Consider the following 19,847-nt stretch of genomic DNA (forward strand, 5'->3'; position numbering starts at 1 on the left):
AGCTTTCCATGTGATTACAGTACTATGTAAACCTATGGCAAACGCAATCCGCAGTGCCCATGCTGCGGAAAAAAACGCACGGAAACGCTGCGGGTTACATTCTGCAGCATGTCAATTCTTTGTGCAGATTCCACAGCGGTTTACACCTACTCCGTAATAGGAATCCGCAGGTGTAAAACCGCAGGTGGAATCCGCACAAAATCCACATAAAAACCGCGGAAAATTTGCAGTGCCTTTTAACTGTGGATTTATAAAATCCGCTGCGGAAAAATCCGCAGAGCTCCTTTCTATGTGTGCACATACCCTTATCGGTCGGGTCATTACGGACACGGCGATACTAAATACGTGTGCTTTTATTGTATTTTTTTATTTACATAAAGAAATGTATTTATTGAAACAATTTTTTTTTTTGTTTATTTAGGATTTTTTTTTTTTACACATGTAAATATATGTATTTTTTTTTTACTTTTTTACTTTTTTACTTTGTCCCAGGGTGGGACATGGTTGTATAGTGTCAGATCACTGATCTGACACTTTGCAAAGCACTGTGTCAGATCAGCGATCTGACAGGCAGTGCTGCAGGCTTGCCGATGCCTGCTCTCAGCATGCGCTTGCAAGCCACCTCCCTGCAGGATCCGGAAGGAGCCCCACTGCCATCTTGGATCCAGGGCCTGCAGGGAGGAGATGCTCAGAACAACGCAATCACATCGCGTTGTTCCGAGGGTCTCAGGGAAGCACGCAGGGAGCCCCCTCCCTGTGTGATGCTTCCCTATGCCGCCAGAATGCCGGAATCATGTTTGATCGCAGTGTTCCGGGGGTTAATGTGCCGGGAGTGGTCCGTGACCACTCCTGGCACATAGTGCCGGATTTCAGCTGTAATAATCAGCTGACACCCGGCGATGATCGGCCGCGCTCCCCCCTTCAGCGTGGCGGCTGATCGCCCATGACGTACTATCCCGTCCCTTTGAATTAAGTCCCAGGTCACCTCGACGGGATTGTACAACAGATGGCAGAAAGAGGTTAACTGAAATGGAGCATAGATCGTAAAAGCCATAGGGGTGCGATACAGAATGTATATTGAAAAATTGTTATTCAATTTTCATTGTATAGAGAACTATTATTTTATTTTTCTGCCAAAACAATAATACTACATCTGTTTTCTCTACACCTGGTTATGTCAATTAGTGCACAAGACATACCAGACTTTTTGCATTCTCATCTTGGTAGCAAGCATGCTGTATGTAATTTGCTCCCATCGCCTGATATTTAGCATTATTTCCGGCAAGAAATTCCATTGCTCTTTCTAAGGTCATAGAACCTCCATCAAACTCATCTTGGGAATCCATCCTGCAATAAGAGACATAAATAAGTAGAATCTGAAAGTGCTGTGACACATAATAGTTACATCAGGTTGGTTGGCACTTCTGTTTCCCATCTCAAACAATAATGGGATACAATCTTAAGTTGTTCTCATGGTGCAGGAGATTCTTTCAAAACCTGGAAACATATTAATAAATGTATCCAATTTCCCGTATGAAAAAATAAAAGGTTGCACTCAATAAATGGTGTTATTCTTCTTTTATCAACTTGAATACATTAAAAAAGTGCCAGGCAACATGAAAATAATGATTAGCAGGAAGCGTCTCAGGCAAAGACCATTTTACGCCCCTCAACAGCAACCGCAAGTCCTGAGATGGGTCGTGCTAATTGTCGCCGCATATTGTCTGGCATGTTTTTTAATGGATTGAAGTTAATAAATGAAGAATAACACCACTGATGAGTGCAGTCTTTGTTTTTTCCTTACGGGTGACTAGATGCCCTTGTTTTTATTCAATAGGGCATGACCATTATTGGATATTGTGTACATGTGTTAGTATGAGGCCTGCAGTGATTGAGGGACAGTGCTGAACGCATGTGATACTGATGGTAAGGGCTCATGAAGCAGTAGACCGTAGTTTCAGTACGAGTGTGATTCGTCAAACATCACCAATGAAATAACACAGGGAAAAGCATTGAACATGCTTATTGAAATGTAATACTTCATACAAAATCCTCTGTTAGTGGTGACAGCTTCAAAATGCCTCCTGTATGGAGAAACTAGTTGCATGCATTGCTCAAGTATGATTTTGGCCTATTCTTTAACACAAACACTCCTCAAATCCTGAAGATCCTTTGGGTTCCTTCTATGAACTCTGAGCATTAGTTCATACATTTTCTGTTGGATTTAGGTCAGGTGATTGGCTGGGCCATAGTAGCAGCGTTATTTTCTTTATCTGAAATCAAATGAAATGTTTAATTGGCTGTATGTTTGGAATCATTGTCTTGCTGCAATGTCCACTCTCTTTTTATCTTCATCATACTGGTAGATGGCAGTGGATTTTTGTGAAGAATTTCTCGGTAAATTTGTCCATTAATCCTTCCTTCAATTATATGAAGTTTGCCAGTGCTGTATGCTGAAACAGCCCCACACCATGATGTTCACACCTCCAACCTTCACTCTTGGTATGTTGTTTTTGGGGTGATATGCAGTGCTTTTTGGCTTCCAAACATGGTGTGTATTATGGTATCCAAATAGGTCAATTTTGGTCTCATCTGACCAGACTATATTCTCCCAGTATTTCACAGGCTTGTGTAAATGTTGATGAACAAATTGTCAATGCACTTGAATATGCTTTTTGTTCAGGAATAGAGTCTTGCGTGGTGAGTGTGCCTACAGGCCATGGAGATTGAGTACATTACTTATTGTTTTATTTGAAACAATTGTACCTGCTGTTTGCAGGTCTTTCTGTAGCTCTCCAAAGGTAGACCTTGCCTATTGGACAACTCTACTGATAATTCTTTTCACTCCTCTGACTGAAATATTGTGGGAGCACCTGATCATGGTCGGTTTATGGTGAAATGATGGCCTTTCCACTTCCGGATTATGGTCCCAAACAGTGCTCACTGGAACCTTCAGTAGTTTAAAGGGAACCTGTCAGCATGATAGTGCACAGTAACCTACAGACACTGTCTGGTCGGCGCCGTTATATTGATTAAAATGATACCTTGGTTGATTAAATCCATCTTGTGGTTGTTGTTTATTCTTTATTTTCAGTTTTGAGTTAATGATATGCTCATGCTTCGGGTCGGCCAATGGGGGGGTTCATGTGGTGCTCTGCTTAAGTATTCATAATGAAGACTGCTGACAGGTCACTGATCTAGTTAACGTAATGAATATTATATATACATACTGGAAAAAAAAACCTTCTGCAGGCGCCAGCCGTGGCATCTGCGTTGCAGCATAATCGCATGTGTACTGTGTTTATAATTAATATGGTTGAGGTTATCCTGATATTAAAAAAATAAAAAAAATTATATATTTTTAAATGGCACCCACGCTAACAGTGTATATAGAGGTGATCCGATAGCTGCTACTGTGCAGGTGCCGGCAGCGCCATCTTGCTAGAGAAAAAAATAAATTCCTCCTGCAGAATGGCACCACCGGCGCCCTGCACACTAGCAGCTATCAGAGATCATTATTGAGCAGGCACTGGCAGCACCATCTTGCTAGAGAAGAAAAAACAAAAATTTGAAAACCTAATCAGAGAACCATTTTAACTCAAAACTGAAAATAAAGATTAAACAACCACAAGATAGATTTAATCAGCCAAGGTATCATTTTAATCAGTATAACCGACTTGACAGAGTCTATAGTTTACTGTGCACAATCCTCCTGAAAGGTTCCCTTTAAAAATTCTTCTGTAAACAATGCCTTCTTCATGTGTTTAATACTTTTCTTTTTCCCTGTATCATTTCTCATTTTTACACATAAGTTAATCAATTAATATATTTATGGACATCTCTGATCAATTATATACAGTGGGGCAAAAAAGTATTTAGTCAGTCAGCAATAGTGCAAGTTTCACCACTTAAAAAGATGAGAGGCGTCTGTAATTTACATCATAGGTAGACCTCAACTATGGGAGACAAACTGAGAAAAAAAAACCCAGAAAATCACATTGTCTGTTTTTTTATCATTTTATTTGCATATTATGGTGGAAAATAAGTATTTGGTCAGAAACAAACAATCAAGATTTCTGGCTCTCACAGACCTGTAACTTCTTCTTTAAGAGTCTCCTCTTTCCTCCACTCATTACCTGTAGTAATGGCACCTGTTTAAACTTGTTATCAGTATAAAAAGACACCTGTGCACACCCTCAAACTGTCTGACTCCAAACTCCACTATGGTGAAGACCAAAGAGCTGTCAAAGGACACCAGAAACAAAATTGTAGCCCTGCACCAGGCTGGGAAGACTGAATCTGCAATAGCCAACCAGCTTGGAGTGAAGAAATCAACAGTGGGAGCAATAATTAGAAAATGGAAGACATTCAAGACCACTGATAATCTCCCTCGATCTGGGGCTCCACGCAAAATCCCACCCCGTGGGGTCAGAATGATCACAAGAACGGTGAGCAAAAATCTCAGAACCACGCGGGGGGACCTAGTGAATGAACTGCAGAGAGCTGGGACCAATGTAACAAGGCTTACCATAAGTAACACACTACGCCACCATGGACTCAGATCCTGCAGTGCCAGATGTGTCCCACTGCTTAAGCCAGTACATGTCCGGGCCCGTCTGAAGTTTGCTAGAGAGCATTTGGATGATCCAGAGGAGTTTTGGGAGAATGTCCTATGGTCTGATGAAACCAAACTGGAACTGTTTGGTAGAAACACAACTTGTCGTGTTTGGAGGAAAAAGAATACTGAGTTGCATCCATCAAACACCATACCTACTGTAAAGCATGGTGGTGGAAACATCATGCTTTGGAGCTGTTTCTCTGCAAAGGGGCCAGGACGACTGATCCGGGTACATGAAAGAATGAATAGGGCCATGTATCGTGAGATTTTGAGTGCAAACCTCCTTCCATCAGCAAGGGCATTGAAGATGAAACGTGGCTGGGTCTTTCAACATGACAATGATCCAAAGCACACCGCCAGGGCAACGAAGGAGTGGCTTCGTAAGAAGCATTTCAAGGTCCTGGAGTGGCCTAGCCAGTCTCCAGATCTCAACCCTATAGAAAACCTTTGGAGGGAGTTGAAAGTCCGTGTTGCCAAGCGAAAAGCCAAAAACATCACTGCTCTAGAGGAGATCTGCATGGAGGAATGGGCCAACATACCAACAACAGTGTGTGGCAACCTTGTGAAGACTTACAGAAAACGTTTGACCTCTGTCATTGCCAACAAAGGATATATTACAAAGTATTGAGATGAAATTTTGTTTCTGACCAAATACTTATTTTCCACCATAATATGCAAATAAAATGATAAAAAAACAGACAATGTGATTTTCTGTTTTTTTTTTTTTCTCAGTTTGTCTCCCATAGTTGAGGTCTACCTATGATGTAAATTACAGACGCCTCTCATCTTTTTAAGTGGTGGAACTTGCACTATTGCTGACTGACTAAATACTTTTTTGCCACACTGTATACTGTATATGTATATAACAAATACAATGTATATATAATGTCAAATAGTTTAACTGTAGATCAGCATAAATTTATTAAAGTAGCTATTTTTTGCTTACTAACCTGGATGGTGCTTGCGTGCCTACATAGTTTTCTTGCTTCTGACTGTAACACCCATCATTTCTCTGCATTGTGCTGTGAACCTGCTGATAGGTTTGCCGCTGTGTAGCCGAGATGGAAGATGGTGTACGTGCTGCTGGAACACTCGTTTGCTTCCATGGCTGTGAACTTTGATGACTGTAAAAACTTGAGTTCTGGACACCCCCCCTTCCAGAATATTGCTGCTGAGAATAATGGTTCTGTGCATAATAGGGGTTTTGGCGTTTCAGTGTGGCTTTGTGATTTTGAATTGTAAGGTCATTTTCACTTTGACTTGTCTTCAAGGTTTGTATTTGGCCATAATCATTTCCTGGACCAATCGGACTTCCCAAAGATATATACTGTTGTTTTCCCCAGTTGTCAAATTGGCTTTGTGAGCTAAACCTCTTGTTCTCCTTCTTCATAGTTCCATTGTAATGAGGCTGCACAAAAGTAGGGGAGAAAAAAAAGAAGCAAAGATAAAAGTTTATTTTCTCTTCTTTTAGATGTCAAATTAAAGAAAATTCAGTTTTGTTTTGTTTTTAATTTGGAAGTTTGCAAAATATGCCTTAGCATAGGACATGATAAGGAGAAAATGGTGTGCAGTCTGGTCCAGAATATGAGGTGCAGGCGGAACGGACTGTGATAGCCCCAGAACGTAGTAGTAGAAATTCACCGCACACTCTTTTTGTTAGTTTGCAAACGTGTTTTCACAATTTATTCCAAAGATAGTCTCAAAAAGATATAAAAACCACAAGCAGTGAAGTGATATAGTCTGATTCAAAAACCCAACGTTTTGACCCTCCTGGGTCTTAGTCATGGGTTACTTGGTTGTTGGTGCAAGAGTAGAGGGTGGAGAATGTAGAGAGGGACCCTTGGTGTTTCAATTGCCAACGCCACCAGCAGTTTCGGGTACCTAAACAGCAAGGGTCCCTCTCTACATTCTCCACCCTCTACTCTTGCACCAACAACCAAGTAACCCAAAAACGTTGTGCGGTGAATTTCTACTATTACCATAGGACATGACAGTGTCAACTGATGATAAAGCACATATAACAAACTAAATATTGTAAAGTTTGATATCAAACTAATAACAGAAAACCATAAGCTTAAGTACTACGCTACATTTAATCATGAACATGTAGGTGCAAATCAATTTGAGTCCTAAGTCTCCAGTCACCAGTTTCAACTCGATTTAAAGCCGCTCAATATGCGTTATCACAGTGCCTTACCTCCAGCATGGATGTGCTTTCCCCCAAGCAGTGCTAACATCCCGCCTACACCGTGCTGCTTTGGATTTCGTTGTGAGACCAGCATGAACAGTTATTACTACTTATGACTTTTGCCTCAATATGATCAGTGTCCACCATTTACAGCTCCAAGGAGCCAATTGTTTTTTCATTATTAGAAATATACAGTGGGTATGGAAAGTATTCAGACCGCTTTAAATTTTTCACTCTTTCTTTCATTGCAGCCATTTGGTAAAATCAAAAAAAGTTCATTTTTTTCTCATTAATGTACACCCTGCACCCCATCTTGTCTGAAAAAAAACAGAAATGTAGACATTTTAGCATATTTATTAAGAAAAGAAAAACTGAAATATCACATGGTCATAAGTATTCAGACGCTATGCTCAGACACTCATATTTAAGTCACATGCTGTCCATTTCTTTGTGATCCTCCTTGAGATGGTTCTACTCCTTCATTGGAGTCCAGCTGTGTTTAATTAATCAGATATCCTGGATGAAAACCTTTTCCAGAGTGCTCTAGACTTCAGACTTGGCCAAAGGTTCACCATCCAACAAGACAATGACCCTATGCACACAGCTAAAATAGCAAAGGAGTGGCTTCATAACAATTCTGTGACCATTCTTGACTGGCACAGCCAGAGCCCTGACCTAAACCCAATTGAGCATCTCTGGAGACCTGAAGATTGGCTGTCCACCAACGTTCACCATACAACCTCATGGAATTGGAGAGGATCTGCAAGGAAGAATGGCAGAGCATCCCCAAATCCAGGTATGAAAAACTTGTTGCATCATTTCCAAAACGATTCATGACTGTACTAGCTCAAAAGGGTGCTTGTACTCAATACAAAGTATTTAGTCAGCCACCAATTGTGCAAGTTCTCCTACTTAAAAATATGCAAGAGGCCTGTAATTTGACATCATAGGCAGACCACAACTATGAGAGTCAAAATGAGAAAACAAATCCAGAAAATGACCTTGTCTGATTTGGCAAGTTTTGTTTTGCAAATTATGGTGGAAAATAAGTATTTTGGTCACCTAAAAATATGCAATATTTCTGGCTCTCACAGACCTGTAACTTCATTAAGATACTCCGCTGTCCTCCACTCATTACCTGTAGTAATGACACCTGTTTGAACTTGTTATCATTATAAAAGACACCTGTCCACAACCTGAAACAGTGACACTCCAAACTCCGCTATGATGAAGACCAAAGAGCTGTCGAAGGACACCAGAAACAAAATTGGAGCCCTGCACCAGGCTGGGAAGACTGAATCTGCAATAGGCAAGCAGCTTGGTGTGATGAAATCAACTGTGGGAGCAATAATAAGAAAATGGAAGACATACAAGACCACTGATAATCTCCCTCGATTTGGGGCTCCACGCAAGATCTCACCCCGTGGGGTCAAATGATTACAAGAACGATTAGCAAAAATCCCAGAACCACATGCATAGAGCAGGCTACCATCAGTAACAGACTATGCTACCAGGGACTCAGATCCTGCAGTGCCAGACGTGTCCTCCTGCTTAAGCCAGTACATGTCCAGGCCCGTCTGAAGTTTGCTAGAGAGCATTTGGATTATCCAGAAGCGTGTTGGGAGAATGTCATATGGCCTGATGAAACCAAAATAGAACTGTTTGGTAGAAACAAAAATCGTTGTGTTTGGAGGAGACAGAATGCTGAGTTGCATCCAAAGTACACCATACCTACTGTGAAGCATAAGGGTGGCAACATCATGCTTTGGGGCTGTTTCTCTGCAAAGTGACCAAGATGACTGATCTGTGTACATGAAAGAATGAATGGGGCCATGTATCGTGAGATTTTGAGTACAAACCTCCTTCCATCAGCAAGGGCATTGAAGATGAAACATGGATGGGTCTTTCAAAATGATAATGATCCCAAACACACTGCCAGGGCAACGAAGGAGTGGCTTCGTAAGAAGCATATGAAGGTCCTGGAGTGGCCTATCCAGTCTCCAAATCTCCACCCCATAGAATACCTTTGGAGAGAGTTGAAAGTCCGTGTTGCCCAGTAACAGGGCCAAAACATCACTGTTCTAGAGGAGATCTGCATGGAGGAATGAGCCAACATACTACTAACAGTGTGTGCCAACCTTGTGAAGACTTACAGAAAATGTTTGACCTCTGTCATTGGCAACAAAGGATATATAACAAAATATTGAGATGAACATTTGTTAATGACTAAATACTTAATTTTCCACCATAATTTGCAAAATAAATCTTGCCAAATCAGACAAGGTGATTTTCTGGATTTGTTTTTCGCATTTTGACTCTTATTGTTGTGGTCTACCTATGATGTCAATTACAGGCCTCTCTCATCTTTTTAAGTGGGAGAACTTGCACAATTGGTGGCTGACTAAATACTTTTTTCCCCACTGTATGACCATGTGATATTTCAGTTTTTCTTTTTTATTACATTTGCAAAAATTTACATTTGCAGAGAAGTTATTTTATTCTCTGCTCATCCCAGAGCATTAGAAGAGTAAGCAGTAAAATTTACGCAAATTTGCAAATTCGGATTTTGTCTGATCCATTCATCTCTGGTCATTGTGTGTATTTTGTTCCTGAAGAAGGTGAATTTCCCAAAATGCATTAACGTCCTGAGATCTAACTGATTATATGATTTGTTTTAATGGAGGTGGATCAACCATGCTTAGTGGTTGTGTTGCAGCCAATGGCACAGGGAACATTTTTTAAGGCTAGAGGGAAGAATGGTTTCAATGAAATTTCAGCAAATTCTTGATGCAGTCATAACACCATTTGTAAAAAAATGCTGAAGTTGAAAAGAGGATGGATAATACAAATGGATAATGATCCTAAACACACGTCAAAATCCACAGTAGACTACCTCAAAAAGTGCAAGCTGAAGGATTTACAATAGCCCTACAGTCCCCTGATCTGAACATCATTGAAAATCGGTGACTAGACCTCAAAAGAGCAATGCCTGCAAGATGACCAAGGAATCTCACAGAAATGTAAGAATTTTCTAAGGAAGAATGGATGAAAATCCCTCAAGCAAAAACTAAAAGACTCTTGACTGACTACAAAAAGTATTTACAAGCTGTCATAGTTTCAAAAGGGTGTGCTACCATGAAGGGTGCCTATAATTTTGCATTTGAAAATTTCACTAAGGAGACAGATAAAAAGTCAACACTATCCCAAATGTGCTAGCACTACAGCAACAAGCAGCCTTTACAGTTTATATATGACATGATTGACAGGAGGTTTTATCAGCTACCGAGCAAGCCTGAGGCAGATGAGCAGATGGATCCCTTATATCTGGAATGTGTCCTTTCTTTAGCAGATACTCTGAACTTTTGGTCTAGCAGACTGGACCAGTGGCTAGGACTGGCCTAAGTGTAGATCCAACCCTTATGCAATCTAGTAAAAAACAGGAAGAAGTGTAAGAAGTGGACAGGAAGAAACCATAAGACATAATGAACTTAAAATGCTAGAAAGTCCAGGATGGAATTAACCCACTTACATGTTGTCTAAAGCTTACTGTAAATATAACTTTTTTCAAAGTTTTTGGCTGGTCTTCTGCCAACCTCTTCTAATAATATTGATAATAATCTAATATTCCAGTTAAGGATAATAATTTATAGACAGCATAAGTTACTAAAGTTAAAATTATTGGAAAAAATTAAATAGATAGCAAAACATCACTTGATGTTAGTTTTATGATCAGCATTTTTGGACCACCTGCTTTTGATATGCTTCAGGACTTAGTTGAAAAAGACTGAGTTGCACTAAAGAAGTCAAAACAGAAAATAAAGGAATATAACTCTGAAAGAAAAACTATCTTTGATGGAACTGAAAAGTAATCATCCACTGTACTCATGGGAAAAGGTAGGAGCAATTGTATAATGCATGTAGTGGAACCACTGTGCCGTGGTGGACTGAGGAAAGCCTGGAGGGGGGGTGACTAGGTGAACACCTAACTCTTCGCTAAACCCCCCAAAGGTGTGGTTAGACTTGGCTCCAGATGCACGCCAGGTGCTACTCCAGGACAGACCACAGACACACAGCAGTGGACCCCTAAAGGGGTAGGGAGCTGGAACGGTCAGGAATGGGTGGACACAGCAAGAGCAAGTAGGCTCGGCTGACATACAGAAATGCACAGCAGGTGCTGGCAGGCATGACTTGTATATAGGAAGTCATAGCAGGTGAAGGCATGGTTGATATACAGGGAGATATGGTAGATGCTGGCAGGTATGGAGCATAAACAGGAAGGCATGGCAGATTTTGGCATGCACGGCAGGTGATGGTGGACTCTGGCAGGTACTGACAGGGACAGTCAGGTACAGGCAGTAACACGTAGTTACAGGCAGCTACAGGCAGATATACATGAACATGGGACCTGACAACTTGCCTGTAAACAACTGACAGAACACATTGCTCAGTCACCTCCCAACAGGTGGAGGTGTCTTAAATAATAGGTGCCTCCTAGCCATTGGCTGTAGACAGTTTAGGACAGTGTGCACTGTCTTTTTAAGTACCTGGAGATCTGTGAGATGTGTGCTGACCCAGGAAGATTGCAGCTGCAGGAGAAAGTGTGGGCCAGGGGCCATGGCAGGTATTGAATCAGCATTCCTGCTGAGGGAGTGGAGGATGGGAATAGCGCAGGGACACCGACTCTACACATTGCAGTCTTGAATGCAGAACTTGCGGGGTATAAGAGATGATAAAAAATATCAAGAACTGAAGAAATATCCTACACCTTGATAACAGAAAGAACAGCAGGATCAGGGGGGTGTTCGGAGGAGATAAAAAAAGGAAATGATCTAGATAAGGGAGCTGAAGGTAAACTAATCAAATTTGCAGACGATGCATGATGAGAGGGATATCTAATGCTAGGGAAGACAGAGAGAAGATTAAGAAGGATCTATATAAGCTTGAACAATGGGACGAGAATAATAGAATAGTATTTAACAGGAAGAAAAGGAAGATTCCACAACTGGGCAAGAAAAACAAAAATTACATCTACAGAATAGGAGGAATAGAACTAAGCAACAAGCACATGTGAAAAAGATTTGAGAACACTAATAGATCAGAGACTGCACATGATTCAACAGTATGATGCAGCAGAAAAAAAGGCAAATACAGTTCTGGGATGTATTAAGAGAAGTATAGAATCTAAATGGAGCCATTAATTTGTTTGCTAGTGACAATGTCAAGAATGTAAATTTCCTGTTTTGCTGCAGAAGTATGGCAGTTTTCCTTTACTGTTTCTTTTGGATGTGAACAATAAATCCTGGACATTTGAACTTTTACTGCCAGAGTGTGCCCGTTTTGCGTGGCTATCTGAAGGGTTCCATTCACATATGGTGGAGGATGTGGACATCCCTAGTCACTGGTTTACTGGGATAGAGAGGGGCCAGAAGGCCACAGGGTCTGATTTCACGTACTCGTGTACTGATCAGAAGCACTTCTTCATATTAAACCGAGCAGGTTTCTGTTAGCAGTGCAGGGGTTAAACTGTTCAACTTGCAGTCTCTAACTTCCTGCTTGGAGGATCTACACTGTTCAGTATTGGCCACTCCCCTCTCCTATAAACACTCGCTTCTGACAATCTGGATTGCCAGTGCTAAGTTTAGTACTGCCTGATGAGGAGTGGGGAAGTCGGTTATTGGTGGAGGCATTTTGAAGTGTTTATCTTTGACTGTTGCTAGATGTTTCGGCTGTGTGAAATCCCTCATCCTCTCCTATTTAGTTTACCTACTTTTCCTACCCAGTGTTCCCCTCTTTTGTCTGTGAGTGCATATTTGTATGATTGGTATGTTTCCTTTATACCTGTACATCCTTCCTTGTTTGTCTGGTTTGCATATATACAAACACTATTCCACCCTACTTCCCTGGGTGTGGGAGGGGGATAGCTATAGGGCTGATTCAGGAGTTCAGTAAGGCACATGGCCCCAGCATCTAAAGCATCAGAAGTAATCTGGGGAGCAGGGATAGCTAGGGCACCCCTAGCATTAGGGACAGTGTAGGAGTCCCTGGCCATGGGTAATCTGACAGCACAAACGTGACATCCCTATTGCTAGTAAAGTTGTTTTAAGTTCCATAAACTAGTCTATGTCCTGGGTATCAGTGGCAGCAGGACTACATAAGAGATTGCTTTAATGGAGGAACCTATTAAACAGATTGTGCAGGCCAATCTGTAACAGCAAAATGAATTTCCTCTTATTAGAGCAAATGACTGCACTTATCGAAGCCTTATTATTGTAGTGAAGTGTGCTTATAGCTGGTCAAAGCTCCTGTGTTAATGCGTGGAAACCAGTCCAGAATGCAGAAAATGACCAATGATGATGATATGGGGGCCTATTTAACTTTATTTGAGCAAACTGCAGATAGAGGAAAACTTCCTTTAGTCCAGTGGGTTGAAGTACTCACTCCGATCTTGAATAGTAGACCATGGAAAAACTAATTATAACCCCTCCATGCATGATTCTAAGGACTGCAGCAAGTCAAAGGCTGAAATACTTTCCTAGTGAAGAGTCTAGCAGTACAGGCACAGCGCCTGCAGCAAAGGACTTTCCATTAATATAAACTACCAAGGTCCCAGATGTGTGACCTGTTTTATTTAAGAAAAAGTGACTGCAAACGGATACATCTACCCCAGATTAGAAGGTGAAAAGAGTTGTGATAGAACGCTGTGTCCGTGCTCTTTCTTGGCATGCACAATGTTGGGTTGTCCATGGAGAACAACAGAATGCAAACAGGCAGGACACCTTTGTGGAAAGATATACCACTCCTGAAAACCTCTTTTCTGGGGTTCTCAAAGTGAAGTCGCCCAGTAGAGAAAGGATAATTATGTAGCTAATGTGATAAACCAATTATTTTTTTATTCCAGAGGGTGAGGAATATAGCATACACTTGAAATTATCATTGGCAGTATAATGTATCAAATAGAAACTACAATACAGGGTAGATGTGATCTGTTATCATACTGTTCATCATCTATCCAAAGTATCATAAAAGGTAAAAACTATGTAGGGAAATCTTTCCGTTTGAAGCAAAGTAACACACACTACAATGGAATGTAGCTGCCAAGCTTATTTCTCCTGCTCGGAGCTATCAATCACAAACAATCCACGTGTTGATATGTTGCCGATAGCGCTTTCCATAATTCCATAACAAAGTCTTTTTTGCAGTGTTTTTGGAGCAAATACTCAACAGGACCTCCACATTTTAAAAGAGTTTTGATGTGTTTTATCTTTATTATTACCACTTATTTATATAGCACCATTGATTCCATGGTGCTGTACACGAGAAGGGGAACAATCTAACAATGACAGACTGGGAAAGAGGACCCTGCCCTTGTGGACTTACAGTAGTCTACTGGATGATGGGGAAAAACACAGTAGGTTGGGTTTGCAGTAGCTCCAATAGTGATGAGGAGGCAGCGGGTTAATTGCAGGCTGTAAGTTTTCTTGAAAAGGTGGGTTTTCAAGTTCCGTCTGAAGGATCCGAATGTGGTGGATAATCGGACGTGTTGGGGCACAGAATTCCAGAGGATAGTGGATATTCAGGAGATGTCTTAGAGGTGATTGGGTGAGGAACGAATAAGTGTGGAGGAGAGAAGGAGGTCTTGGTTTGACCGGAGATTACGTAATGGAAGATGTTGTAGGTGGATTTGGAAAGTTACCACTCAGTTTTTTCTCCAGAAGAATAAAATTGATGAACATTACACATATACCACAATCATAGGTGCTTTAGAATCCATCATATATCCTATTAAAAATCAATACTGTAGATTAAATGTTGAAATTTATGAGCTTTCTTGTTCATTTTTGCATTGTTCTCACGATTATTCTTAGAGAACTTTTTCTAGATTATTATATTTATTGTTATTATTATTAGAATAACCACTATTACCATTAATATTGTTCTCACATTCATTATTATCATTGGAAAATGTTATATATGTTTACATATAATGTAAATTACCTATTATAGCAGCTATTGATGGTAATGTATACAAACAGATTAAGTCTCTTGATATTCCCAAAGAAAGCAGCACTATAAAAGACTGATATATTCAGTATCCTCCATATACATACAGCAAAAATGGCAGACCTTAAGACATGAGATATTAAAAAAAAATAGTGGTCTTTATTTACCCATGTATGTGTGCTGTTTCGGCTCTTTAACCCCTTAGTGACCGAGCAAATTTTGACCTTAATGACTAGTCCAAATTTTACAATTCTGAACAGTGTCACTTTATGTGGTAATAACTCTGGAACGCTTCAATGGATCCCACTGATTCTGAGAATTTTTTTTGTGACATATTGTACATCATAATAGCGGTAACAATTCTTCGATATGCCTTGCGCTTGTTTATGAAAAAAAACGTAAATTTGTCCAAAAAATTTAAAATTTTGCAATTTTTTTTATTTTTGTGCCTATCAGAGTAATATGTCACACAAAATAGTACATAAATAACATTTACCGCATATCTACCACATATTACATCAGTACAATTTTGGAAACATTTTTTAGATGGGTTAAAATTTGACTAGCAATTTTGCAGTTTTCCAACAAAATGTAGAAAAACATTTTTTTAGAGACCACATTACATTTTAAGTAAAAACTGCACCTCTGAAGGTGTGCAAAACCACATTTAAGAAATGTATTAACCCTTCAGTTGCTTCACAAGAACTGAAGCAATGTGGAAGGAAAAAATGAACATTTAACTTTTTTCACAAAAAATGTACTTCATACCCCAACTTTTTATTTTGTCTAGGGTAACAGGAGAAAATGGACAAAAAAATTTGTTCTGCAATTTCTCCTGAGTACACCGATACCCCATATGTGGTGGAAATCCACTGTTTGGGTGCATGGCAGGGTTTGGAAGGGAAGGAGCACTGTTTGACTTTTTGAACACAAAATTGGCTGGAATTGAGAGCAGATGCCATGTCGCGTTTGGAGAGCCCCTGATGTACCTAAACAGTGGAAACCCCTCCACAAGTGACATAATTTAAGAAACCATTCTCCTTGAGGATTCTAGCCAGGGGTTCAGTGATCATTTTGAACCCACAGGTACGACACAGAATTTGATAACATTAGGTTGTCATATTGAATATGTCGTCATTAGTGTTGCAAGCAAGTGCTCGCTACTCCAGTTTGCATCAGGTGCTCAGGTATGCACTAAATATCACAGGTGATTGAGTGATATGGTAGAGTCCCTGCCCTGCATGTTTCATGGCTGTTATACGCCCCCCAAAAATGCGGCGATCCATGACACTCCATGCATATCAGAGCACCCGATGTAAACCCAAGTAGCGAGCGCTTGGCCACAAAAAAAGCCATCATATGTCATGATTTTTTTTTACTTTTGAAAAAAAAAACCATAATTCTAACCCCAACCCTAACCCTAACACAACCCTACCACAACCTCAACCCTAACCTTAACCACAACTGCAAAGAATGAAAAAAATGTTAAACATTTTTTTTAGAATTTTTATCTAACTAAGGGGATGACAAAGAAAAGGAAATAGTAAATCAAATCCCCCTTGATTTGATATGTTAGATCATGTTATAGGAGAGAGAATTGAATTGTAACTCAGACTTTTTTTTGTGATTGCAGTTATTCACTGAATAACAGCAATTATGTGACAGGGGACCATAAAAACCAGTCCCGATAATGTTCTCTGGGAATCTCCCAGAGATTTTCTGACTCTGGTGGGCATCATATCCTTACTAAAGAATAAGTACCCTTAACTGCCGCCGTTAAAAGGCGTATCAGAGGTCATTGATGGATTAAACTGTGAGCCATTTTCAAGCCATGAACATTCACAGTACATATTGAAGGTATAAAAAGTGATTAGGAATGCACATCAGGAAAACATGGTGCATATGTATACAGCACAATAACATTATTCTCCTCATGTGTCATTGTACATACAACAATAATTTATTTGTGCCAGGTCACATGTATTGTGTATATAATATTAGAAAACCTTAATTGCATGATGATAATGTGATAACACTTTCATTATAATTAAAAACTGCAGTGCTCACCCAACTGTTAATGTCAGTAAACATTCATAGTTTGACGTCCCAGGGGCAACCTTGTACATGCACTGGACTGTGATGTCAGGGCTGCCAGCTACTTGCTGCACTAAATACTTTTCACCTGCACTTTTATCTCTAGATATGCAGCTCCATATTGGATAGGGAACTGCCTTTGACAGTTTGACAGAATGATGTTTTTTAGGTCACCAAAAAATGCAATTGGAATTATTTCCCTTTTTTCTAGTTTATTTTTTTGCTAAACAGTGTAATTTAAAAGCACAACTTGGCCTGCAAAAAACAAGGCCTCATATGGCTATGTAGATAGAAAAATAAGAAGGAAATGGAGGAAAAAACAAAAGCACAAAAAAAGAAAAATGTCCAAAATGTCTTTTAAAATCTTTTTTAAATCTTATCAATTTAGATGAAAAGAAAATCTCATAGTTAATACATAATTGTGTCTAAGCGTGAAAAGTATAACATGGAAACAAATAGAATATATAGCTGATCAGATGATTACTAGTAGAGACGGTTATAGGAAATTAAAGATGGAGTATCACTTACATATTGGGCCATAATAAGACATATCAAATAGGAGAAACCACAGCGACTTATGTTTCGCAAAGAGCTTTCTCAAGGATTGATTAATAGTTATCATTGGTATTCTTATTAATTGAATTTGTGATGTGTTGATATACACTTTGCATTTATAAGGAAGCACCTTGGTTACGAATACATACGGTAGCTAGAATTATGGATTAATATAGAAACCATATTCATTAATTAGAGAAACTCTCCTTATAACATAGATAGCAATAGAGAACATTTGGGAGCTTAGATTCTTGGTAAAAAAAAATATGAATACCATCTCAAATAAATCTGCAATCTTGTTTAGAACATAACTCAAAATCCCTTATTTATAGTCACATGAACAAGACATATAAGTGTAAATTTCTCCACACATTACATACCACTTATAAGAACAGGCAGGCAACGATACAATAATGGGGCTACAGTATAAGCATGTCATTTAACAGATAATGGGACAAGCATAGTTTCTAGTTTATAGAATAAAAGATTAGTATCTTGTTATTTAAATCCCTATACAAATGGATAGAGGGAACATGTTCCTTGGGGGCAGTGATACTTTATGATTATTTATTTTAATATATATAATCCTTTAAAACTTCAGTGCACATAAATACTTTTTTGACATACTGCAATAGTTTTTTGCCCCATGTCTCCCCTAAGGCCCATACAGAAAAAATCAGGTTGGATGGTGAACGTTGGTGGACAGCCATTTTCAGGTCTCTCCAGAGATGCTCAGTTGGGTTTAGGTCAGGGCTCTAGCTGTGCCAGTTAAGAGTGGTCACAGAGTTGTTCTGAAGCCACTCCTTTGTTATTTTAGCTGTGTGCTTAGGGTCATTGTCTTGTTGGAAGGGGAACCTTTGCCCAAGTCTGAGGTGCAGAGCACTGTGAAAGAGGTTTTCATCCAGGATATCTCTGTACTTGGCTGTATTCATGTTTCCTTCAATGGCAACCTGTTGTCCTGAACCTGCAGCTGAAAAACACCCCCATGGTATGATGCTGCCACCACCATGTTTCACTATTGGGATTGTATTGGGCAGGTGATGAGCAGTGCCTGGTTTTCTCCACACATACCACTTAGAATTATCACCAAAAAGGTCTATCTTTGTCTCCTCAGACCAGAGAATCTTGATTCTCATAGTCTGGGAGTCCCTCATGTGCTTTTTTATCAAACTCTATGCGGGTTTTCATATGTCTTGCACTGAGGAGAGGCTTCCGTTGGGCCACTCTGCCAAAAAGGCCTGACTGGTGGAGGGCTTCAGTGATAGTTGACTTTGAGGAACTTTCTTCCATCTCCCTACTGCATCTCTAATAACTCAGCCACAGTGATCTAGGGGTTCTTCTTTACGACTCTCACCAAGGATCTTCTCCCACAATTGCTCAGTTTGGCTGGACAGCCAGGTCTAGGAAGACTTCTGCTGGTCCCAAACTTCTTCCATTTAAGAATTATGGAGGTCACTGTGCTTGTAGGAACCTTGAGTACTGCAGAAATTCTTTTGTAACCTTGGCCAAATCTGTGCCTTGCCACAATTTTGTCTCTGAGCTCCTTGGCCAGTTCCTTTGACCTCATGATTCTCATTTGGTCTGACATGCACTGTGAGCTGTGAGGTCTTATATAGACAGGCGTGTGCCGTTTCAAATCAAGTCCTATCTGTATAATTAAACACAGCTGGACTTCAATGAAGAAGTAGAACTATCTCAAGGAGGATCACAAGGAAATGGACAGCATGTGACTTAAATATAAGTGTCTGAGCAAAGGATCTGAATACTTATGACCATGTGATATTTCAGTTTTTCTTTTTTAATAAATTTGCAAAAATTACTTCATTTCTGTTTTTTTACTCAAAACAGGGTGCAGAGTGTACATTAATGAGAAAAAAATTGAACTTTTTTGAATTTATCAAATGGCTGCATCGAAGCAAAGAGTGCAAAATTTAAAGGGGTCTGAATACTTTCCATACCCACTGTACATATCACTGATGGCTTGATGGCATCATAAATTCACAAATATACTGCTCTATATTGAAAGAGAAGATGCTACCATCACTTTTGATCCGCTTGGTAGACAAGCACTTTTCCAACATGACAATGATCCAAAACACACATCTAAGGCTATTGTTTCATTTCTGAAGAAGAATAGAGTAAAAATAATTCAGTGGCCAAATATGTCTCCTGATCCAAACCCAATCTAACATCTATTGTGAATTCTGAAGACACAAGACGAACATTACTGTCCATTAAGATTCCAGGCTCTAAGAGATTGCTCTTGAAAAATTTAAAAAGGTAGATATTGCAAGACTTGGTGATTTTGTTAAAAATCATGGAGGTCATACAAAATACTAAATGCAGTTGTTTTTTGACATGGAGGTGAAAAAATTCATTTTTGCATCAACT

The 19,847-nt window shown here is 39.7% G+C and overlaps 1 protein-coding gene across 1 annotated transcript in view; it reads right to left on the reverse strand.

Moving 5' to 3' along the window:
• PKP1 (plakophilin 1) overlaps positions 1–19,847 on the reverse strand; it is a 101,430-nt gene that overhangs the window by 56,517 nt on the left and 25,066 nt on the right. Inside the window, exons 3-4 of the mRNA XM_077295390.1 lie at positions 5,569–6,026; positions 1,200–1,347 (exon numbers count right to left, since the gene is read on the reverse strand). Of these exons, the coding sequence (XP_077151505.1) occupies positions 1,200–1,347; positions 5,569–6,026 (606 nt within the window). The remainder of the gene's footprint in view (positions 1–1,199; positions 1,348–5,568; positions 6,027–19,847) is intronic.

This window comes from Ranitomeya variabilis, chromosome 3 (genome assembly GCF_051348905.1).
Source record: "Ranitomeya variabilis isolate aRanVar5 chromosome 3, aRanVar5.hap1, whole genome shotgun sequence".
In the NCBI taxonomy this organism is placed as follows: Eukaryota; Metazoa; Chordata; class Amphibia; order Anura; family Dendrobatidae; genus Ranitomeya; species Ranitomeya variabilis.